We start from the raw sequence: 25006 nt of genomic DNA, 5'->3' as shown, positions 1-25006 counted from the left end.
AGTCTGTTTAACAAATTAAGGGTTTTTTCTAATTGCAATTGTAGGTACTCGGCCACCACTGATCAAAAACTTACCTAAACCAATTGAGAGTTTAATGACCCGTTGTTGGTCCAAGGATCCCTCACAACGACCATCCATGGAGGAAATTGTTAAAATAATGACACACTTGATGCGGGTATAAAATTTTATTTTAGTATCTTAACCATTTCTTAAGTTGGGAAATTGGATTATAAAAGGTATGCCTTTTATCACACTCTAAAGGCGGGCTTGCATGTTTTCTCTCTCCTCTCTTTAATAAAAATTATCAAATTCTTGCAGTAGAGAAAGGAAATAATTCCTCTCCTTATGGGAGAGGTATACTAACTCATAACAAGTTTGGGGAAATCAATAACAATAGCTATAGATGTATTTTAATGTATCCTTAAAAATAAAAAAAATTAAAACAATTGTTGATTACTTTTTTAAACAAATCATTGCTGTTTTTTTCACAGTACTTTCCTGGAGCAGATGAACCTCTACAGTATCCTTGCCAGTATTCAGATGAAGGCCAAAGCAACTCTGCCACTAGTACAGGTACAGTTGTATAAATAAGAGAAAAGAACAGCAACATGAAATGATGCACACGCATTATAAAACACGTTCTCATATTGATTTTGAACTCAAATTGGGAAAGGTAACCTTTCCAAAATCTCAAGCATTGGCAGGAATCTACTTTTTTCTTAAGACTTCATACCACATCACGTTTAGTGTTCTCAGCCAAATGGTTTTGCTGAAGTGTACCTTTAATGGAGAACAAGTATATAGTAAAACTGTCTCCAAATGTCTAGGTTTAAGGTCTTGTCCTTCTTTCCCCCCATAATATTGCTAGCAATTGACAGTCTTTCACTTATATGTAATGTTTAGGAGTTGGCATTTTTTAATTTTTGGCTATTCTCGAAAGCTACACCTGCTTTCAGTTACGACTCCGGAATTCAAACTTGTAGTTGTTTTATGTTGAGATGCAGTAAATAGAGTAATTTAAGTTAAGTGCAAGGAAATCACTAGAAAGGTGAATGGAGCAAAATGTGGGCTAGGGGTTCAGGTAGTCTTGCCCTCTGAGAAATCCTCTTAGTAATAGAAAATAAAGATCATTCAGTCTTCTCACTTTTTAGAGCACAGTTTTCCCACCTCAGTTGTTTTTAAGCTTAGGTGTCTTCACCTTCCACTGCTAGGTTAGTTTGTTTTCTGTCTCCAAACAAATTGCGGTTGTTTTGGATAAAGTTTCCTTGGCTACTTTGCAACTTAGTGACCTGTATATTACAAAATCTTTTCAGCTGTAGCATCGTACTGACTGCACTAGCTGCTCTCCACCCCTCAGTTTATGATTTTAAGATACGATTTATCACTTTAAACTGTGAATATATATTGTCTGTTATTTTTCAGGTATTTGTGCTCCTCTGTGCTTAATGATGGACTTTGTGAATGAGGTTGCTGGTTGTGTTGTTAATGTAACATCTACCCCAGCAATTTCAGGGCACCCTAAAGATTGCCTATCATCATAGTACTTACTTGTGTATTCTGTATTTTTCACTGCTTTTACTTTTTACATTAGTGGATCTTTTGCAATCTTGCAGCTTGCCTTTCATTAAAAGTTTTTTTAAAATGTTGCTTTAAAGCAAAGTTAGGCTTCTCAGAACGTTCAAGGGAAGAGATGCACTTCAGTATTTTTGGTGGAAATTCTCAAATGTTTTTCCTTGTTGTTGATTTCTAGGTTCATTCATGGACATCACTTCTACAAACACAAGTAACAAGAGTGATGCTAACATGGAACCAAGCGACTTCCAAGGAGCTTCTACCAATGACACTATTAAACGTTTAGAGTCAAAATTGGCCCAGCAAATGAAAAATACAGCCAAGCAGCCGGTAAGCCAATGCCTGCAATTTTGAACCATAACAATGAAATGGAGGAAGCTGAACAAAAGTGTTGTGACTGCTACAAAACATTAGTGTCTTCTTTCAAAAATGCTACAAAATTGAAGCCAGTTAGTTATAGGAAAAGAACATGAAAGGGAATAGAAAAATATTGAATCATTCCAAAAAGGTGAACTGGAACGCTCTAATAAGATCTCCAATGAAATCAAAGATTAGTTTATTTTATTTAAAGGGATTCATTAGGTTAAAAGAAATTTGTATTTGAAAATTGCTTCCTTAATTTAGAACCAAAATGCTAGTATGACATGAAAGGTTTAAACATTTATGTGAATTTTGAAAATACTATGTTTTATTTCATAGGATGAAAAAATACAAAGATTCTCTTGTGACAATATTAGAATCATAGAATGGTTCAGGTTGGAAAGGACCTTAAAGATCGTCGAGTTCCAACCCCCCTGCCATGGGCAGGGACACCTCCCACTAGACCAGGTTGCCCATGGCCACGTCCAGCCTGGCCTTGAACACCTCCAGGGATGGGGCCTCAACAACCTCTCTGGGCAACCGGTTCCAGTGCCTTACAACCCTCAAAGTGAAAAACTTCTTCCTAATGTTTAATCTAAACCTGCCCTCTTCCAGTTTATATTCATTCCCCCTCGTCCTGTCACTACGTGCCCTAGTGAAAAGTCCTTCCCCAGCTCTCCTGTAGGCCCCCTTTAGGTACTGGAAGGCCGCAATAAGATCTCCCCGGAGCCTTCTCTTCTCCAGGCTGAATACTGGCCTAATTCTACTCATTTTCTTATCTGCATAAAATTAGATTTTTTTGAAAGTTATAGATATTTGTTTCTTGTATGCCAATAATAGCTAAATTATTACCATTTATTGAATTATAAATTTTAAATCTTGTCACTTTTTAAATGCACGTTATAGAAATATATTTTAACCTAAATATCATGGAGGGGCTTCTGCAGAATGTTTTTTTTCTTTTTAAAAATGTGATTGTTGAAACAGGGTGATCCTGGCCGTTTGAGTTTACCCCCATCTCGTGGGAGCAGTGTGGAGAGCTTGTCAGATGTTCGCGCACGACCACAGTCAGCCCTTGTTTCAGGAGACGCCAAAAGGATGAGTGCTGACATGTCTGAAATAGAAGCAAGAATAGCTTCCATCACAGGTAAAATTAAAGGATCTTTGGGGGGTAGACTAAGGAATTTAAAGGAAGGAAAGGAGGAAGGAAGATGTAAAACATGCATAGTCTTACAAAAGGTTAATAGCATTAGCCGTATGAAAATCCTTTAACTTTTCATGTAGTCTTTATTGTCCTTTATTAATCGTGGGGGAAAATGGCTTCATTTGCGATTGAGTATTTTAATTGGGTACTTCTATGGTTGCAGAAGAGATTACTTTTGTTTAATTAGATTTTTACCTTTTTAAAAAATCATTATGAGACTTGTAAGTATCAGTCCTATTCCAAATGCACAGCTTTCTCCTGTGCATCTGAAATAATGTTATTCCATCTCCACTAGCATAATTATTTCTAAAATAACATTTCCTTCAAGGTTATTTCTGTAATATTTTGAAATTGAGGTGGGTTTAAAGTTCAGCATGTTCTCAAGTAAGTTTTAAAATCCACTTTAACATATTTCAGAAAGAGAAACACAGATTTTAGTCATCGGATTAACAAAGCATTGGTATCTTTTGTTTTAAAAAAAAAAAAAAAAGCTACAGGTGTCTTGCCAGGTTTGCTTCAGGTAGCTATAAACTGTTGTGTCTAAACATTAAATCCTTGAGTGAATTGGAATTTATGTGTAAGTATAAATACATAATTTTATCGTGAAAGCAATCTTTATTCTTCCCAGAAGAGCAAATTAATAAAAATGTCTGTACTTAGCAAACACTTTCTTGTCTCTTTTCTTCATCAAAGATATTGTTTGTTAATCTGTGCAAACTTCAAGTGTTAAGTTTCTTATGTGAAGCTTTTTTTTTGTTATGATATATAACCAGAGATTTAAATAATCAGACCAAATTACTTTGATTAGTCCAGGTTTATTTAGCTGTTCGAGTATTTTTCTACCAATCTGAAAATTAGAGTAATCAAGTAGGTGTAATTAGCAAAGAAATATGCATCATATTCTGGCTTTCTTGTGCACCATGACTATTTTATTTTTGTTCGTCATTGTATTATGATTACTATAGGATCTTGTTTTACTAAATACTGAAGTTACTCATGAAATAATATATATCTTGCCCTAAACACTTTTTACTTTTATGTTCTTATTTTAAAGCCTTATTTCAAGATTTGTCTTTTGTACTGTCAGTCTTTGACTGGATGATTGTGTAGCACATCTCACCCTGAATATCTCTAAAGGTCTCCTAACACAGAAGGCAGCTGTGTACTTACCTGATAATAACAACATGCTGGTTTTATTTTAAAATATGTCAGGACTTACTTTGGTCACTGACACTCTAAAGTCAATGTAAGTTTTTGACATTAGTGGAGATAACCTGGCCCTCCTTTGTGTGAGTTTTTAATTTTCCTGGTTTGTCTTCCTTACGTACATTGCTCTGAATAGCAATTATTATTTCAGAATATTCTAAGATTTTTTTGTTGTTACGACTGTAGGGTTTCTTTTTCTTGAAACAAAAGTATGTATTGAACATACTAGTTCTTTTTTGTTGTTTTTTTTAAGAAATCACTTTAGGCAGTAGTGAATGACAAGAAATGAGGTCAAACAAATCTGACCATAACGTTTTCAAAAATAACTGAAACAGCACTGTATTGGTTTTGCTTTGTTTGGTTGTTTGTGTTTTTTTTTTAATCTTGTTAACTGTGTGACAAAAATAAAATGCTGTAAACCTGAAAAAAAAAATGCGTGGCTGGGTGAGAATTGGGCTGTTGTTAAGAGTAAATCAGGTCAAGAATTATTTAATTTTCTTGTTCCATCTATCACTAGATTAAGTGTACGAGTAAATCACATAATGCACATCACCATTACTTATTAAGTTTGAGATGGCTATGCTGCAGTGTTTTACCTTTGGGAGATATATTCAGACTTTTCTTTAAATGGGAACTATTTATCTTAAACTACGTAAGTAGGAAAATAAAAATGTATTATTAGATTTTATTCCAAAGTATATAATATTTCTTGAACACTGTTCAAAAATGAAACGGTTGGTAGTGATATCCAGTTTGCAAAACAAAAAAATCTTCACTAATAGGACAACAGAATGGAAGGCAGGAATGATTGTCAAACGTAATAAGAGTAAGCATTTTTTCAGAGGCAGATGAGATTTCCTTTAAAAGGATGTGATTTAAAGAAACAGAAGTACCCAGCTATTAATCTTGTTTATAAAATAGTTTGTACCCAACGCTAAAGAGAAAATGTTATCTAAGTTCAGGCAATCAAGAATTTATTCTGAATATACAGGTGATCTGAAATAGTTTAGTTTGTTCTCTGTTTGGATAATTACATTTGGTTTTCCCTTCCTTGTTGCCATGCTGCTTTCTGTGTTTGACTTTTGTGTTGCTAACGATAACTAATTACACAGTGTTGTAATGACGGCTAGTTCTGCATTTTTTGCTTTTTAACAGTTGCTTTACTATGTGTAAGCATGAGTGGAAGGCAATGCAGTTTATTCTGCATGACACATTTTTGCATGAACTATAGTTTAACCAAGTTTATAAAAAATGCAATATTAGGAATTTAATAATTTTGCTATTGCCATTTTAGTGTTTTGCATGTGTATTGTATATGTGTATTTTTTCAGCCTATTCCAAGCCTAAACGAGGCCATCGTAAAACTGCTTCATTTGGCAACATTCTGGATGTCCCTGAGATCATCATACCAGGTATCGCAGACCAGGTGAACGGGTCCATTGGTTAAGATGCCGGAATAATGATCAGACTGCTAAAAATACTTCTTGCTCCAGTTGCTCTAGGACAGAACTAGAAATTATCCCCACAAAGTTTTCATAACGTCTCTGTAAAGAAGAACGTGATGTTTTAGTACAAACTTACTTTTATCAGTAGAGGACTCAATCTTCCAGTTTGAATTTACGTTTATCGAGAAAGGATTTTTTTCCTTTATGATCTTGAGGTTAAGAGTCGTCTTACAGAGCAAAACTATATATGCAGTCTTTTATTACAATACATCATTTGGTGAAAAACGGACCTAAGTTGAAAAATTCCTATCTAAGTAATTATCTTGCCCTGATCTTTGTTGTGTTTGAGCACCCATTTTTAATCTAATCAAATATTAGTAGAACAAAAAATTTTCATTATGTACAGAACTTCAAATCCATGTGATACTTGTGATTAAAACAATTAACACATAATCTATGTCATTCTTATATTTGACTACACTTTTCTAGACTTAAAATGTGTCTGCATGAGGTATTTCTCTTGTGTTTAATGCAAACTAAAATTATTAGGAGAGGCTTCTGACAGGAAGAAAATCAGTATAATTGGGCACCATAGCTGGTAATTTCAGTTGGGACTTCAATGGATAATTCTCATCTATCCCAAATCTATATTTAGTTAGCAGCATATCATTTGCCTTTCCCATTCCTTTTTTTGCAATCAAAGTGGATTTCTCTTTTTCATTTCATACTTCTTAAAGCCTAAAAATAAGTATAATCAATCCCAAACTGTGATAGGTATACCATTAGCAGTGTGCAAGTTACTTCAAAATGATTTGTCAGAGGCTGGAGATGTGAGTAATGGTATCTGCTGCTAATCTAGAGATCCATTAAAACTATGGACCCCCTATTCTAAATTTGTGTCATTTGAGGAAATTTCCTTGTAAGTCTTGATATTGTTTGGTATTTTAAAGTTGAATGCAAAAGATAATTTTGTACAAAAGTTTCTTTCAAATAACTTTATTGAAGTTATTGAAATACAGACTGTCAGAAAGTAGATTCCAAAGAATAATAGCACTACCCATGAAAAGAAAACCTATTTGGCATTGAGGCTAACAAATCGGCAAGAAAGTTTACTAGTGTAGCTTTCCACTGTGATTTTTCAAATGGTCCTGGCCTGCCGTGACGTAAATGAAACTCAGAGAGAGCAAGGAAAGAGAAAGTGTTGTGTAGAGTTTTGCAGTGTCAACACGTGATGAGAGCCTGGTAAATAAGATCTAGAAGCTAACTGAGTGTGCACACTCTCTGCATGTAACAGCACTGAGGCTTCCAAGAAATCTTGAACTTTTTAGAGAATAATTTAAAAGTCAGTGAAATAGAATGCTATGTCATTTTCACCAAATAGATTGTATGAGTCTATTGCTTTTACTTATTTAGGCAGAGGAAGTCAGTTAGATATTCTTCACCTGGACTATTTTAATTGAACTTGACAGGGGGGAACTCCAAGGTGAATTTGGAATAGATATGAGAGAAATAGCAACTTGTAGAAATGAAAGAAGGTATAGGATTGGAGCAAGCATATTAAAGAATTTTCTCAAAATTTACTCTTAAGGTATTTAGGCCTTCAGTAAGGGATAATGAAATTCACTGTAAACGCTTTATCAGAAGTGACTATTCATAAAGAGGAGGATTAGAGTATCCCATAGGGTGAATCTTGTGACTCAGGGAAAAAAAATTAGAAATAGGGTAAAATCCAGGGTCATGCACTGTGGGTCATACACTAGCAACAATTTCTTTTAATAAGATGACAGAGAACCACAGTAGAGATATGCAGATTAATCCCAGGGAGCATAAGCCACAAATGTAATGCAATTGTAAAAAGCTATGTGAAATTGTAGGGTTCATTTTCAGGAAAGATAAGGAAGCACTAACAGTATTTTACAGGCCCTTGCTGAGGTTTAATCATGAATTCAACATACTATTCCAGGCGGCCATATAAAAGCAACATACGTCCACTGTGAAATAATAGCAGGAAGAGCTATGAGGATGCTATGGAGAGTATAAAGAAGAATCTGAAATCATGGCTTTCTTAGCCTATAAAATGAAAGCTGAGAAATTAATAATTATTTTCTATAGAATGAATCTACAGCCAAAGACTAGGATGAGAGAACTACTGAAGCTAAAAGACAGTATTGGCTCTCTGGAAAAAGATGCAAATTTTCTACAAATAAAAGTTTTCTAGTTGTCAGAATAGTTTTCCTGTAAGGATCACAAAGCCAGAAAAAGGTAGATTAATCGTTACGTGACAAGGATGTGATCATCTGCCCAGTAAAATTATATCTCTCTGTATACTAAAGCAGTTATTCAGAAGTACCTTGCTCAGTTACTCTTATAAAGACAATGTAACGGGACCTATTTCTCACCTCTTTCCTTTCCTTACTCTCTCATCAGCAGGCTTTCAGTTCTGGCCTCTTAAAACTCGTTTCCTCTTCTTAGTTACACTTCCAAGACCCCCCAAACTGGCACTTCCGTCTCGATCCCACGCCATTACATTCCTTAGCACTTCTGCCCCATACCCGGCTCCTCCGAACCTCCCTGGGCACGTCCGTCGGTGGGGCGAGCAGCCCATCTCCGTCCTCGGGGCAGCGCGGGTGCCGTGACCTGCTCTGTGCTGCTGCCCGAAGTTCTGCTGAGCACATGGTACAGCAGCTGCTTCCCAGAGAGGGGAGGCACCACGCAGGCATGTTACCATGAGTCAGCTGCTTTGGGGCAGGGTTATTTTCAAATTATGAGTGCTACAGCTGCTATCATTGGGGTTTTTCGTAATGTCTTGCCTCAGCTGCTTTTCGTCCACAAACTGATTATGCTACCGAGGTCATAAAGTACAAATTTTTATCAGCTGAAGGCTAAACGCTGGCAGAAGCAGAAGTTGTTGATACATATTTTCTCTTTCTACATCAGTTTAAATAAGGGTGAATAGAACTTTTTTTCATTTAAGGTGCTATTTTGTGTTACTAGCTTACAAAACTTAGAAACTGAAAAATGGATGAACTGATTCCTTTTTTATGTAAGAACTTGACAAATGAGTTTTCTGTGGTGGTATCCTGCAACCAGATAGCCAAGTGAAGTATCAATTATTTTTTTTTCCATTTGTAGTATATATAACATATAGTACAGATAATAAGCACCGACATTTTATTTATGTATATGTATGAAAATAAAAACCCTAGTAAGTACAAAAAGCTTAAGTAGCTATATGTTTAAAGAAACAACAAAAAAAAAAATCTAAGTATAGTTTTTAATATGATCAAGACAAATAATCAGAACACCCCTTTGATACAAACCAGTCAAGTAGCATCTAGCAAATAAACCTTCGAGTACAGCCTTTTCTTCACTGGCAACGTTAGACATCTCATGCATATAGCATACGTGCATTTGGCTTTGTAATTTTGTAATCTGAAACTGTGCTACAGCGTTAAGATTTTTGTAGCATTGACACTGCATACATGATTACTCAGGATAGACACATTTGGTTGACTGTCTTTAGAAGGTGGATAGGAATTATAGATGCTTTAGGTCTGTAATTTTTCCATCTACTTTTAAAACCAATATAAGCCAGAAATCCCACCCTTGTTACCCCACATCACTTAATTCTTCTGGAGTACAGATCAATGTTTTAACTTCTTTAAAATGTCTTCTAGCACTGTTACACTCACTGATCGGCCTGCACTGAGAGAGGTCTGGGTCTTGTAGGTGTGTAAGGAAGAGAGAGCGCTGTGCGCAAGTAAGAAAGTGTAAAAGGAGACGCAAGTATGTGCTAAAGGGCAGGGAGAAAAGTTCATAGCTGTTCTGAATATTTGGGGGGGCGGGGGTGGTGGTGATCAAAAGCCTTAATAAGACGCAGAATTTGTTTTTGCTGAAGTATGTGTGGCAGCACATGACGAAAGTTTCCTGTTCCTTTAGCATTTCATTTTAGAAAATAAACAACAGTATGTGAAACTTTTTTTTTTGAGGCCAGGAAGTATGTTTGAGAGGTTTGATTTTTAATCTTGAAATCCTGTAAACCACTAAAATCCTAACATAGTGCATCAGGTTACTGTATATTAACTTCTGTGCCTTTACAAATCTCTTAGTTTTTATAACGAGAAAAAATTAGTTTTAAATAGACGTAGAGGTAAGAACAAGATCAAAACTGTGAGAGGAAAGCATAGAGAAATAGCAGTGATCATTTCAAATAGAGATTATATATTGTATACTGTATTTTTCTATTGAAATTTGTCTTGAATCTGGAGCAATAAGTATTTGTTGATTCGTAGTCTGTTTCTGCTTTGTCTAAGATACTTGCCAGATGTCTGCAGTAGTTATACTAATTAAAATGGCATTGCCTAGTAGAGCTTGCTCTTCCCTCATGCTACTAACTTGAAGATATTTCATTTAAAGGTGTTCACTTATTACAACACAGTAGTTTTGGCCCCTCTTTCTTCCCACAAGGCATTTTCTTTTCTTTCTTGCACCCCACCCTGATTATTTTAACATTTTGGCAGCCATGTTCTAATATTTCAGCAACACATGTGCCGGGTTCTTTAAATTCACAAATGTTGCTAATCTGAAATGAGAATTTCAGATATTTTTGCGAGCCTATTTCAGCTGAGCTAATTTTACAACAGTGTTGTTGAATGAAATGTGCACATAATTTTGTATTGGTCGTGGGTGGCTCACCCATATCTTGAATATTGAGATGAGCTGTGGCAGCCAGATGAAGTATCCACAGCACAGAATTCTATTAAATGTATAATCGTGTTGGTTAAATGATTAGGTAGTGAAAAAGTTCACTGCAAATGAACAAGTTCAGAAATTTTGGTGTAGATTTGTCATTCACACGGTCTCTCATATCGAAGTATTAAGTATAATATAGCCATTGTTGCTTAGGTATGTATATACTTTCCCTGAATTTCAGAAGCAAAAGATCAAGACCACAGAAAAGTTGCAATTCAAATTCGTTTGTAGTCAGAGCAAAGAATATGTTCCCATTCTAGAATCCTTCTTGATTTTCTTACATGCTTTTTTCCTCGTAGTACTTTTTATAAATTTTAGACTACAAAATGTCATGACAAAGTGGTAAAGTGACACTGACAAGTTTGCATTGCTGTTTTGTGGTAGTGTGTTCCTACATGTCATAGTGGCTATATTTAAAAATTCAAAGTATGATACCATTAAACATATCGATTACTATTAAGTAGTCTTTACTACTTTTCGTAGTAACTGTTGCAAATCAAACCACCTGTCAAGACAGGCTGTGGAGTCATATGGAAATGACGCCGAATGAGAAGTATCTAAAAGGTTAAAAACGCGACGGCAGCCCGTTGCAGGGCTCCGAGCGCGCTGGGCTGGCTGGTGGGCACAGGGCCGGTGGGCGAGGGGCTGCGGCGGCTGCGGGACATGTTTCGGATGCTCCCCTCCAGTCAAAAAGTTGCGTAACGCAGAGCGAAGAGCAAGAATTTTGAGCATTGTCAGCTGTTACGCAGGACGTTTTGGTGTTTCCTTTTGGACAGCTGACCTGCTCTCCAGAGACAATATAAACAATCGCCGTAATAAAAATCAAAGTAGGCAGGGAGATTCCGTTGCATAATCTCCTTTTATTTTTAAGGAGACTTCGTTTCCTGGAAATGCCTTTGATTGCGTGTCAGTGTTAAAATTTAAACTGTTTTATGTAGCTGTCACTGGTGGATAATTGCTAACAGGTGGAAGGAGAAGAGGAAAAGATTACAGCATTGTGCTCAGTAGGTGGATGGTGAGATGTGAACCGTCCCCTTTTCACACTTCTCAGAGCATGAGAATAGGGCATCTTTTCGGTCATCTGAAGGAGACAAAGGCCAGAAGGAAGCGCTTTCGCTTCCTAATTTTTGGGAGGGGAGCGGCAGGAGGGCAGAAGTCCTTGCTGTGTTCCTTGAGCACGCCAAAGAGCAACAGGTTAAAGCTGGCAGCCTGTTATCTTCGCGGTCTAGCTTTTAGAAATCCCCATAACGTAACGCACTTGAAATAGATGTCGTCATCAGCTCCTGCCCCGAGTACTAAGCCTGATCAAATACATGTGACAGAAGATGGTGGAGTAGAGTGCAGCAGCTATTCATGTGGTAGGAGTGGTTATTGTATTAGGGTATACTTTTTGTTGACAGGCCAGCATGTTTTGAGTTAAAATTCTGCAGCTGTCTCTCTCTCCCCCTCTCTCACTTTCTCTCTGTGGATTTGTACAAATTCCAAGCTCCTCTGCAACAGTCGCACCCTTCTTATTTTGTTCTGAATAGATTTCACTCGTTTGTTTTTGTTTTGTTTTTTTTCCCAGCAGGAAACGGACAGCAGAGGCGCAGATCCATTCAAGATCTTAGTGTTGCTGGGACAGAGTCCAGTCAGGTAACGTCTTTCTCGTCTCATCTTTGTGTTTCAGTAAAGTCAACACCGAATCGGTACAGGGAAACTGGTCTGGAAATCTTCACCTTTGATGCTTTCGCAGAAGCGATGTGGAAGCTTGGCAGATTGTAGTGTCGTTTGTATCGCATTTAAATGAGATTCCATGAGGGTAATCTATGAATGAGCTGTAGATGAGAAGTGTTTTCTGTACAGCTCATACAGCGTTTATCGTTTTTATGTACACATAGTTTTTGTGTACCACAGAATTTGGCCGAGGGCAGATGTTATGCAGGAAAGCCTTTTCACCTCTCTATATGTAGAAAACAGTAGTAATTACTACTTGTGATTGTCTGAAGCAATTATACATACATTAGACTCACTTCTTGCATAAAAATAACAAGCATGTGCATCGGTATTATAAATGTATTTATTATCAATCTCTGAACCCTGAATAGTAACTTACAGTAGTATCTCTCCATTTCTTGTGAAAGGTTTACAGGAGGGTGCTGTCACAAAGAATTGTTTAAAAAATACTATTTCGATAAGATATTTTATAACACAGCTTCTTATCTGGTATTGTAAGTGCCATGGTAACAGACACAGTGGTATGCCACATAAAATTAAAATTAAACTAAGAACAAATTAAACTAAGAGTATGTTAAATGTGAAAAGTACAGCAAATGCTTCATTCCGATGTGTGTGTTTGTATTTTTAATTTCATTGTTGTCTGTTTCAGTAATTCACAGAGGTTATTTGATTGTGAGTGTGAATTGGCAATTTTGAGATCCCTGCTATTATTTGGATGTGGGAAACTGGAGGTTAGCATATTCGTCAGGTTAATCAGGTTTCCATATTAAACAACCTACTGCAGTAATCTAAAATAGGTGGTAATTTTGGGGGTGTGTAATTATCAGGGAGGTCAACATTTGATCCTTCTTTAATTCCATGGTGTGTGATAGCCACGGAAACCTCATCAATACCCCAGGTATTATTAGTAGAATTTACTATGTACATCTATTGGAAAATAACAGATGAGTCTTAAATACATTTTACTATCTCCAGAGAACACAGATTTGTTAGAAAGAAATGAATCTGAAAAATTTAGTAAAGAAATAGATTAGCCTATTCAGTTAATTGTAGGACTAAAATTATGCAAGCTTGGGGAAAAAAAGTTAAGTGCCTGTACATCACTTACACTAAATTGCACTGACTGATGTAGGAATATATTTAATTATAGCTTTTTTTGTTTAAAATTTTTCATTCTCTTAATTTTAATGAATGCTCAATATTTAAAAGTATAACATTTCAGCATTTACTTCATATCTTAATAACTATTATAATAATCTTTCTTTGGAAACTGTTCAACTGCTTGTATGGGTGTTCTAGCTAAACTGTCCTTGTGACCAGGAGGATACAGAAGTGGTTTTTTTCTTTACCTCACCAGTTTCTGATGACGGTCTATAGAAGTACCAGAGCCACATTTTACTTTCTTGCTTATTGGAAATCTAAGTGGAAGAATTACAATTCTCTGCTGCTATCTTGCACTTCTTGGAAACGTTATGATAAAATCTGGAAAACATAGTATTTTAACAGGCATGAAGAATGCACTGGGAGAAATTTTTGCACTGTCCATATAAATGAATAATGAATTTTCATCCCCTTTTTGATGTGAGAAGAGATCGGAAAGTCTGCTGAAACTAATGGTGACTTTTGACATACATATGTTTGTACATTTAAAAAAAAAAAAATCAGAAAGCAATGAAGAAAGCAATCACAATGTAATTATGGCAAAAGACTTAAGATTACTTTTTATGGGTTTCTGTAGCTCTGGACCTCACTGTCTTGAATTTTTATTAAAAATTTTGAACTGTTATCCATATAAGCAACCTACTAGCCAAAGCAGAAAAAAACATCTGTAACTAGCATAGCTCTGGTCAGTTCATGATATCTCCCCATATGCACCATACCATATATAGGTTATCCTTTCTAATGTGAAAATCCTCTTCCCCCGCCTCTCTTCATTGCAAACATCCTTCTTCCCCACATTCCATTCTCTCTTACGCCCACCCTGCGGCTCAGCCTTCTTCACTGAGCCGCACGGCACTGCGTGCCTTCACTCCCGCACCCAGCCCTTGTAAGCCCTTATCCCACTCAAAATTGAAGGATTGCCATGGTGCTGCTTTTTTTTTTTGTTAAAAAAAAAAAAAAAACTGGCACACTAAAACTGATCAGAAATCTTTTTATTAAACATTTTTTTCTTGAAAATTGCTGCCATGTCAATAGAAAATGGTTGTTAAAACTTTTTTTAATCATGTTTTTCCAATTCAGAATGGAATTTTTGTTAAGGTGGAGAAAAACACTGGACTTGATGATAATAATAAATATACCAAAGTTTGGGGTGCCTACCTGAAAGGGTAGACAAGACTCTTCTCCCTGCTTAACTGCTGGTCTGTTTTAATTGGACCTTCTTGTATGTTTTATGATTGTATGTATATTTTATTTCTGTGTACTGTTAGAAGAGGAGTTTTGTGTGGTTTGTATGGCTGATAATTACTATTTTTATGTTTTTGAGACACTTAAGGCATTTTCCAGTATCACTCTTGCTGATGTTATCAACAGCAGACAATAATAGTGCTGTGCGGATGATTTTACTACTCAACTGACCCTTTTACATCAACAGTTTAGACAGGAGAATATGCTAAGCCAAAAGTTTTCCATCACTGAATCAGTTGTTGGAGTGGTTTGGTGTCGAGAACATGTGTTTAGTCCGATTTTTCACAGATTTCTCTAGTGCCTGGTGACCTTAGACGGGACCGTACTCCAAGTGATATGAGCAGCACTGATGCAACCCTCTCTCTACGGCAAAATGCGACATGTTCATTTGTTTCCATCCATATACTGTGATGCTCTATTCTTTTTTCCACATGCATTTTTATTTTTTGCACTGAGTTGTTTCTTCTGCCTTTCCATTTCCCTGTACATGCATTTTAAAACATGTATTGTGCCATCTGTCCAGCACTACTGCTCTTGCCTAAACACCTTTGTACCACAGAAACAGATGTGCAGGCTCTGACCTGCAGCTGTAAAAACTTTCAGGGGCTTGAAGGAACACAGGAAACCTGCTACTTACACTGGATAGAGCCTTTACAGAATTTGATATTTTATACAGATACTGAGAAACATATTTGGTATAATCACTCAAGAACTGCAGGTTATGATCAGATGCCTAATAAGGTATCATGTCTTTTCCTGTGTATCTTTTATTGGTTTGGTTGTTTTGGTATATCATCTTTCACAGTGCTAATGTGATGTCAAAACAACCTCTTTTAAACCTTTTTTTTTTTTTTTTCTTTTCTTTCTTAAATAACTGTTGCTGGGCCTTCATAGCTCTTACAGTTTGCTTTGAAGTGGAAAAAAAAAAACTATATTAAAGAAAACCATTTGCTGTATTGAGCAGTCGAGAAGCAAGGTCAGAATGTACGTGCCCACATGCATGCAAGCTAAGTGTGATAATTTGAGGGATCTGATATTACACAGATGAATCATTCTGTCCGTGAGATTGTGAAATTGGTCACAGATACACTTTTTTTTTTTTCTCCCATTTCACAGTGAGATAAAATCCACAGATGAGGAGACAGGGCTAGTAATGATGATTTGTTTAAATTGGGTTGACCATTTAAATCAAACTTGAGGGGGACATTAGTCCTTGGAGCATGCCAGCTTTTCAAGACTGCAGGTCTTTGAGAAATGGAAGCTAAGAAGCTAACAGTGCCATGTGGGTTTGGCCACCTGGCAAAGATGATTTGGGAGTAACCTGATGACAAGTCTGTTGAGTGTACTGAGCTACCTGGAGGAAGCAAGGACGAAAGGATACCTGTGAGAGGGTAGCAGAAATTGATGGCTAAAGAACAGTCACTGGCTTACCTGTCAGAGGGGCTGGCGTCCAGGAGGCCTAAAGCATCTCACTCAATACACAAACGCTGTAATCTAACAGGTGTTCAGTTTTGGGAACTTCCCTTGGGCTTTGCAATGCCTTTTAGACATGCTTCAGATAAGAATCCTTCATTTCTAACTCTAGTAATTTTTTCTAAATGATGTTATCAAGGAAATGCGGGTTTTTCCTGTTGATAGATCAAAACAATCTGGTACAGCAAGCAACCTAGTACAGCACTGAGAAATTACTGTAGCTAGAGTACTTCTCAGGTGCCCTTTGCCATCAGCTGTAGATACTCAACAAATCTCTCTTTGCTTAAAGGACCCGCACACTGTGAAAAGTGCTTGCTCTGTCTTCTGCCCTTTCATAGCAGCAGAGTGTATTTATCATTCATGTCTGAGGACACTGACAGTACGCAGTAAGTTTGGCAACTTAACGGTGCCTAATGTCAACAAAGATTCCAACACAAAAGCTTGTTCAAAGTGTCATCCTGATAATATCATCCACTGAATTACTTCTACAATAGTTTATTGCTATGTTTCTGGCTACTAACACAAAACACTAAATGGTTAATAAAAATTACAGGAGAAATGTAGTGCAGTTGAAATGATGGATATTTCGGTGTATAGAATCTTGTTACTCTTTGTATTGTTACTTGACTGAAATCTTGGCTTTCAGAAATTAAATTAAGGTAGGATATTTGGAAATTAAGAGTCATAAAGAAATACAGTTTCCAGGTAATGTATATTTGACTGCTTTTTTTTAAAAAAATAGGGACATTTAATTAATCATTTCATGATGAATACACCATATTGAAAATAGCTGTATTTTAATAGCATCTTTTTTTTACTTCATTTTCTTCCTGTGAAACTCGCTGAGGTTTATAGTCTTAAGTCCTTTACTGTGTTAATTTTATGTCAGTGAGGGGGTATATGAAATACAACAATATATATTGTACATAATAATTCTGTTAAAGCAGCTCAGTAGAATAATGAAGTCTGTATTATGTTTGTGCGCTTTGGTAAACAAAAGGATTGGAGAAGTCAAGCTGTATATAAAGAAACTTCCTACAGAAATTTGTTTTAGTTCTTAATTTGCTTTGTGATAGAGAACGTACTCATTTTCTAATTGCTTTGCTTTGATTGATTGATCCTTTTTGATTAAACACTTTTTTCATGTTTTCTCAAGATGAATCGCATAACCTCTGAGTTAACGTAACAACCATAAGAAAACTGTAGATTAATACACCACAGTGTAGTGCAGTTACTAAGATGCATTCCTTTAGTTGAATGTCGTTCCATTCATTGATTAAACATTGGAAGCAAACTTTATTTCTTCCTTATGTTATGGAGCTGCTAGATTTCACCGAATGGTGGTGTGAAAATTACTAGACATAGTGTCACGCTTTTATATAAAGATCTTGAACACTTAAACTGCTTTTTATTATGCTGAATAGCCAAATTACTTACATTTCTCTTTATACAGTAAGGATGGAGTAGAAATGGGGATGAAATTATCCCTGCAATGCATGTACAGTTTATCAAACTGTCTGGAGGGCTTTCAGGGTAAAAGAGGAGGAGGGTATTTGGGAGGATTATAAGTTCAGGTTGCTTCACATTTATTTTTCTTTTTAATAATGCTTTTTTAATGAACCTTCAAAAAATCTTATTTAAACTTTTCTTGTCATTTTATTTTGTTTTCTTTTATAATTTCAGGAGAGTAGAAACAGCAGTAGATCATCTAGTCCTAGTGTGAGAATGATCACTACCTCGGGACCAACCTCTGAAAAGCCAACTCGGAATCCATGGACACCTGATGATGCAGGTAATGCTTTGTTCATTAGTTTACTTTTTGCCTGTAAAAAATGTAAAGTATTTGCTTAAGGTGTGGAGTATGTGCCTAGACATTAACAAAATTAGGCAGTGAAAGTCACAGTCTGTTTTAGTTCTGCTTAAATTAAATTGTTACATTACTGCTTTGTTTTGCACACTGGCTTTAAGAACTTTTTTTGTAAAGATTATATTAAGTTACATAAACTTGTAAGCATTTTGCTTGTAAGAAAGTACTGTGCATATGCAGTGATAGTAGTATTTAATACAGATCTTTTAGCACCAGTTTTTGACTGTAGTGTGGTTTGGGGAAATTGGGGGAATAGACACCTTAGACCATTTTAGCCTTGTGCATTTGTATTATAATGCACAGTTAAAGTTTTCATTGCTCTCACTTCTGGAAAGAAATGCTAGTAGGTGAGTATCAGCTGGAATATGTTAATTCTATTTTTTAGCTGTGTTGTAATTTTGCTTATGCAGAATGTACACATGCACACAGTCTTACTGGTTTAAAATGAACTAATGTAAGTGTGTTGTAAATACTTCTACTGTAACATCACTGTTCTTTTGTTATGAAATAGGATTAAGAATGAACATAATTTAATAGTTGAATTCAATTTTAAAAGTCATAATGCACTCCATTATGAAAAGAACCAGTACTGGACTGCATGAAAACAAGGAATCCCCACAAATTCCTTTTTAGAATATAAACAAGAATTACATTTTTGTTACGAGAATGTACAAGTTGAATCTTAAACTTAGTCTCAAGCTGGTACCTCATAGTGCCTCAGATTCTTAAATCTTTTTCTTGTGATCCGTTTCATCTTCGGCTGATCAAACTCTTTCATTCTTTTCTTGTAACCAACTGCAAAATGGAAACTCAGATGTGGACTGACCCTTGCACAAACACATATATGCACACTTAGATTTTACCAAATATAAGGTGATTATGTAGGATGTGTACTTTTTTTTTCCCCCGTTTCAGTGGGAGGGCAACGTACTCTTATATTTTGCTTCTGTGCTTTTTTCTTTCTGTCCATTGTCACTTTGCCTGATGACACTCTACACCTTGTCACTCATAATTTCCCAAAGCCTTTGCCCACTGCCACAGCCCACCCTGTGCCCTCATTTGTGTGGTGTGGGTCCCGAGTTGCTTTAGGCAGTAAGCACCTATGGAAATTGCCGCCTCACACAGAAGCGAGCTCTTACCCAGTCAGTAGTTCACTGGGAACTGAAAGTTGCTGGTCGTATGCCAGTGCAAAGGCAGGTTGTCTTAAGTCGTTGGCCTTGAATGCAGCGCAGCACTAAAGCTAAAAACCAGGCCCTTTTTCTGGCCCACAGAAGTCCCTCACCTTGTACTCGGGTAAATACAGAATATACCACATGTATGTTTTTTCTTCTTAGGTTTATGCAGTCCATGAACAAAGAATTGTTTTAATTTCTAAAGATAAATAATTTTAGTTTTCTGTAAAAGAGGGTACGTTTTTAAGTTAATGAGGCAAAATGATAAAATGAGGACGCAGCCGAATCTGGTCAGTCACAGGAAAAGTTACAGTTCTGTGACACAGTGATGAAATGCTCAGGAATGTAATCTGAAGTATTTTGCATGTATTGTTGTATTTGAAACATTGCAATAATCCCTTTGCTGTAGCAGTATTCCATATATGGCAATAGTCTAATATAGGGAAGGACTTTTTATATTGTTCTCATTTATACTGTGGTGATTAAGTCTCTGGTTTTAGGGTTGTCTTCTTTTTCTTTTTCTTTTTTTTTTTTTTCTTACCACCTTCCAGTTTCCTTACAAGCATACACTTAACCACTTTTTCTCCATTCCCACTCTCTTATTTCTGTTTCCTTTTGAAGCTGCTCTTGGAGATAGCATAGTCTTTGAGGGCAACACCTTAGTTTCTCTACCACGACTACTCTGTGGCAGGTGCTTTTGGGGTATGGGTAAGCAGCCCCTTTTTTTTCCCACCTACCCTCCTCCATATAATCCTCTAGTAGCAATAACGCAGCTATAAAATCAGTAGTTTCTCCATGTGTCTTTACTCCTGTGTCTCTTAAAGCTTAACAGCTACCTTGTGATCCCCAGATTGTGGGCTACCAAAAGATAGGATCCATAAGCATTCAGAAACATGTTAATCTGGAATGAAAGCGCTAGAGAAATCCAGAGTAACTGCAGTTGCAAGAAGAGAGCAGCCAGGCCCAGGAGACAGATTGGTTATTGGGTTCCTTGCTACCCACAAAGTATCTCTACAGAGCAAAGAAGATTCCCTAGAGCATGTTGTGAGGAAGATACAGACCTCACTGGGAGTAGGTTTCAAAACTGAGCAGGAGGTTGTGCTTATTTTATTTTGGCCCAGCTGGTTTGCACAGCTTCTAATTTTAAAATCATTAGATGCATGGGCTGGCTGATCCTTCATAAACAAGAATGAAATGGCAATTTTTTTTATAAACAGAGAACGTAATTGCAAACTGTATAAAAATAGTATTTTTTAAATCTGTATGCTGTTACATGGCTTCTAGAAGTGTAGGATGATAACCTTAATCTTTATTTCTTCTTGGTGTCATAGACCATACTTTTGAAGTTCTTAACTTTATCAGAAAAACAAAATGATTCATCTGCCTTGGGATTGGAACGCTGCTATTTCCATTTGCCTTTCCACATTCAGATTGTGTATTGTGAAATTATTTAGTATTCTTGTTTTTGTCCTATAAGAATAGAATTAACTCTGAAAATACATTAGAATTTTCTTGGTGTTGTTACAGAGACCAATGGGTCAGATAACTCCATCCCAATGGCATATCTTACATTAGATCATCAGTTACAGGTAATAAAGATAAGCTTCATTAGATACTTTATCATGCATTTCATTCTAATGTGTTAATTTGGGGCTGCAAAATATAGTCCTGCATATCTACCTGCGTTTATATTCTGTCTAACTTTTGACCAAGGCTAAAAAAATATATTATGTAATCCGAGATTGGTTGACTGAGATTTGATCAAGCTATTAAAAACAAGCCCTGGGAAACATGATCCTTAAAACCAAATGTAAGCTGAGTTTGACTGTCAAAATTAGACATTATTTGCTTGAGTGTTACTGAATTAAATTGTATTCACTTTATTTGTTGGGGGGGGGAGGTGTTTGACACTACTCTGACTTTTGTTCCTTGTCACAGAGACAGTATCAGATTAATAACTGCAGATTTGAGGTTTGATTCAACTTTGACATCAGTGCAGTAACATTTTCCAGGGCATGGTTTAACACTTATTTTTAAAACCTTACTGGTTTTTAAAAGACGTTATAAATATACTGCAGAGACATTCTAACACACTGTATACTAAGATATCAGTTCATTAGTTTTTAACATGTCTGATTTATTTTCAGCCTCTCGCACCATGCCCAAACTCCAAAGAATCTATGGCTGTGTTTGAACAGCACTGCAAAATGGCACAAGAATATATGAAAGTTCAGACAGAAATTGCATTGCTGTTGCAGAGGAAGTAAGTGAAACGTGTTTAACCTTTTCTGTTCTTCTGTATGCTTCTTTTACCCTAGGTCTATTATCTGTGGCTATTATTTCTGCCTTTATGAAGTAACATTTTATAGGGCATAATTATTTTCCAGACTTAATCTCAAAAATACTGAACTGTTCAACATAGGTGAGAGATTCAGAGCAGGTTATTGAAAGTTTTAATCGATATCAAGACTCTTCTTCTGGACAAGTCCTACTTCAAAGTGTGCAGCACACCTGTGTATGTAGCATAGTTGTAATGTTTGTTTGTATCATCTCAAATGAAAGACTTGGACTTTTGAGGAACCTTGGAATTTTATTTCACACACTGTCCACTAAAAGGTTTTAAATTGTAATATGTAGTTAATCATTTTTATAATGCGTTATAGAATTTTGAGTATATATCACTTACTCATTTTGCAGTTGGTTTTTTATATATCTGACTTTGTCAATCATCGCATTGTCTTATCCGTCTTATCAACACACATCTTGTATTTTTCTACCAGGGGTTTAGGACCTGATACTTAAAAGCCGTTATGTACCTTCTTATCCTTGAGCACTAGGAGTAATCTCTTTCCTCTTACATCCTGTACAAATACAAGGGAAGCAACCGCATGTGTTGTTGGATTAGGGCCAAAGTTATCGCTGATTCAGAACTTCAGTTTGCAGTACGTTCTGTTGTGTTCTGCTTCTCCTCATTTCTGTTTCCTGACACTGGGGAGCAGTTCTGAGAGGTCATTATATACTCCCGTGCCAGACCAAGTAACCAGCTTGTTACCCGCCACTGTCTGAGCCACTGCAGGCAAGCGGTTCTTAATGAGGAGTTTGCCTTGTTGTTTGGGGACTAGCTAATGAGAAAAATGTGTGTATAAACCTCTTGAACATTAGAAGTAGCCTACAAAACGGGGAAAACAGCTACTGCAAGATCGACTTCCTATCATCTATTCGCTTTCGGCTTAGCATCCTGAGAACAAAGTTTTTTTTCAAGCGCAACTAGAATTTTTGGACTTTGTGAGGAGATACTGAAGCTAGCGTGAAGGTCTTAATTTTGGTTTTATTTCTGTTGTCCCTAAGGGTCAATAAATCATATAAAAATGTCTTTCTGTTTTACAACTGTTAATTCTGTACCTTTAGATTTCTAATTTATCTTTTTTTCTGGAAGGTCTGCATATACATTTCTCCCAAACTGTTTTTGCTTAGACAGAACAAAAAAAAATAGTATTGTGATTGATGAATTTAATGCTGGGTAAGGTAGTTATTAGTTCAACCTTTACAGAATAATTAAGTTTTCTTTAACTGTAATTACAAACCATATGGCAACAATTAATTAACATGAACAGTCTCCTCTACTATTTTGTTGCTGAAGTATTACTGGCAGCTTGCCTTCTTGTCACCTCATAAACAAATAATAAAACAAACTGCTACACCAGTTTTGCAGGATAACTAATAGCAAGATTATCAATGTGTTTGTTCCTCTAAAATTGTTGCTAAAAAACATATTTAACACTTATGGCGTAAATTAAGTGAAATGACAGTTACAAAAATAATTTGCTTGATTCTGCTTTTCCACTGCTTTAAGAAGTCCAAGTCAAAATAGAAAACAGCACTTCACTAAAAAGTTATCAAAATTATTGCAATTTTGCTTTTGAAGTTGCGTTTTTGATTTTTTAAATGTATGTATTGTTAAGCAAAACTAGAGTTGAATATATTTATGAAATTCTGTGCGGATCCTTAGATGTTTTACTGTGACCTGTAGAACTATGCCTGAAAGCCATTATATAAAGGACAATTTGGGGGATTGAGGCTATGGCTTGCAGCTATTTTAAAGTTTAAATGTGGATTTGATTTGGAAGAGAATTTTTTCCCAGGCTACAGTAAAGATTTTTTTTTTAATAAAAGCTGTTTTTTTTTTTTTTTTTTTTTTGGGTCAACTTTTTTCTCCCCCCCCCCCCCCCCCCAAATATCACCAGCCATGAGTTCAGACAGATAATCATTTTTTTCCCCAAAAAAATATCACCAGCCATGAGTTCAGACAGATAATCAAATGCTGATTTGAAACATGTGAAGTCATCTACACACAAATAGAAGTAGATTATAAATGATAATTACTTTTTTTTTTATTTATTTTAGACAAGAACTAATAGCAGAACTAGACCAGGATGAAAAAGACCAGCAAAACACATCCCGTCTGGTACAAGAACATAAAAAGCTGTTGGATGAAAACAAAAGTCTCTCAACTTACTATCAGCAATGCAAAAAACAATTAGAGGTCATCAGAAATCAGCAACAGAAACGGCCAGGCACATCATGATTTCCTGGGACCTTTCAAATGAAAAATATGCACAGAAAAGACTAATTATTGTTTTTTTTATTATTATTATTATCCCTTATTATGACAACTCATGAGTGTTAGCTTCTTGGTGTGATCTGTATTTGTCTGCTACACTTAAGATCATTTATTTTTCTTTTTCCTATGGTGGACATCCATCCAGTTCAACAGGTTAATCGAATAAGGTGAGAAAACAGTGACTTGAATTAACCAACAGCCCTCAGTTTAAAGCAAGAACAGTGGCTGTATGCATGCTCCTTGTGTGAAGGCTAGCCTAACAGGTGTTAAAGTGGCTGCTAAATTTAAGATCTTGGGTTTAGTTTTTGGTGTTACCTCGGTAAGAGCAAAACAAAATCTTTCCTGTTTAAGAATGGTTTTGTTCCAGTGTCTCATCTCAAACTATTAATACGACAATTATTTTCAGGACTTAAACATGCACCAAGCTGCAGAGGTGATGCTGGCTGACCAGAGTAATTCATGATGCGTTAGTGATGCCTTTTACCTGTAGACATAGTGTATTTTTTCCACATGCAAAATGGTAGGCAAACTGATGCCAGCATCCTTGGTTCAGTGCTTTGATAGCCCTGCATTTTGACTAATACGTTTCTTGTAATCTTGCATTCATAAAATATTTGAAGTAAAAGGCTGTATTTTCTTTACTTTCTTGGGGGGAATGGCATGCAGTTTCATCTAGTTACTGGGCAAAAGTTATGAAGGTGATTCACTGGGCACAGTAGGTCCCTTGTATGAAAGAGGGAAAGAATCAAAAATGTGCGAAAGTGTGTGTTAAACCTTTAAAGCTTTTGTCCCTGTAGCATCTTTGGAAGGAAATTCAGAAAGCAAATTAATACAGAATTTCAAATACTTACCCCCTTCATACCCCTTCTTGGATATTTTTTTTTTTCGTACAACTTATTTGCTGAGAAGCATTTACCATAAATGTAAATAAGTTTGTTTTCAATAGGGAGAGAAGGGCTTGGGGAAATGAATTTATTTTAAATAACAAATTATGAAATGGAGTTGAGTATGCAAATAGCGGAAGCTATTAAGAAAATGAGGGAAATGGCTTAGATCTCCAGAAGGAATCTCAGTTATTCCACTCATTTGAACATAGTTCAAAGGAAGTCCATCAGAGAATGCCTGCTGCCTTTGCGACCGAAGACTTGCATTTAATGAACTCAAGCAGAATATGTAATGATAAGTGTCATTATTTACCATTATTACATG

The 25006-nt window shown here is 36.1% G+C and overlaps 1 protein-coding gene across 4 annotated transcripts in view; it reads left to right on the top strand.

The window, feature by feature from the left end:
- MAP3K7 (mitogen-activated protein kinase kinase kinase 7) overlaps window positions 1–24648 on the top strand; it is a 34904-nt gene extending 10256 nt beyond the window's left edge. Inside the window, exons 7-17 of one of the 4 annotated variants that reach the window (XM_009887507.1) lie at window positions 45–175; window positions 492–573; window positions 1751–1902; window positions 2920–3079; window positions 5674–5754; window positions 12107–12174; window positions 17821–17929; window positions 19798–19884; window positions 20704–20765; window positions 21324–21439; window positions 23581–24648. In XM_009887507.1, coding sequence (XP_009885809.1) covers window positions 45–175; window positions 492–573; window positions 1751–1902; window positions 2920–3079; window positions 5674–5754; window positions 12107–12174; window positions 17821–17929; window positions 19798–19884; window positions 20704–20765; window positions 21324–21439; window positions 23581–23761 — 1229 coding nt within the window. In that variant the 3' untranslated portion in view covers window positions 23762–24648. Of the gene's footprint in view, window positions 1–44; window positions 176–491; window positions 574–1750; window positions 1903–2919; window positions 3080–5640; window positions 5755–11862; window positions 11898–12106; window positions 12175–17820; window positions 17930–19797; window positions 19885–20703; window positions 20766–21323; window positions 21440–23580 lie in introns of those variants that run through there. The other 3 variants (XM_009887508.1, XM_009887509.1, XM_009887510.1) reach the window with 3 other exon arrangements.
- Window positions 24649–25006: the final 358 nt, after the last annotated feature.

The sequence above is a fragment of the Charadrius vociferus genome, unplaced genomic scaffold (assembly GCF_000708025.1).
Source record: "Charadrius vociferus isolate BGI_N301 unplaced genomic scaffold, ASM70802v2 scaffold185, whole genome shotgun sequence".
Classification (NCBI taxonomy): Eukaryota; Metazoa; Chordata; class Aves; order Charadriiformes; family Charadriidae; genus Charadrius; species Charadrius vociferus.
The sequence above is the reverse complement of the archived record's forward strand: the minus strand, read 5'-3'. Positions and strand labels throughout refer to the sequence as shown.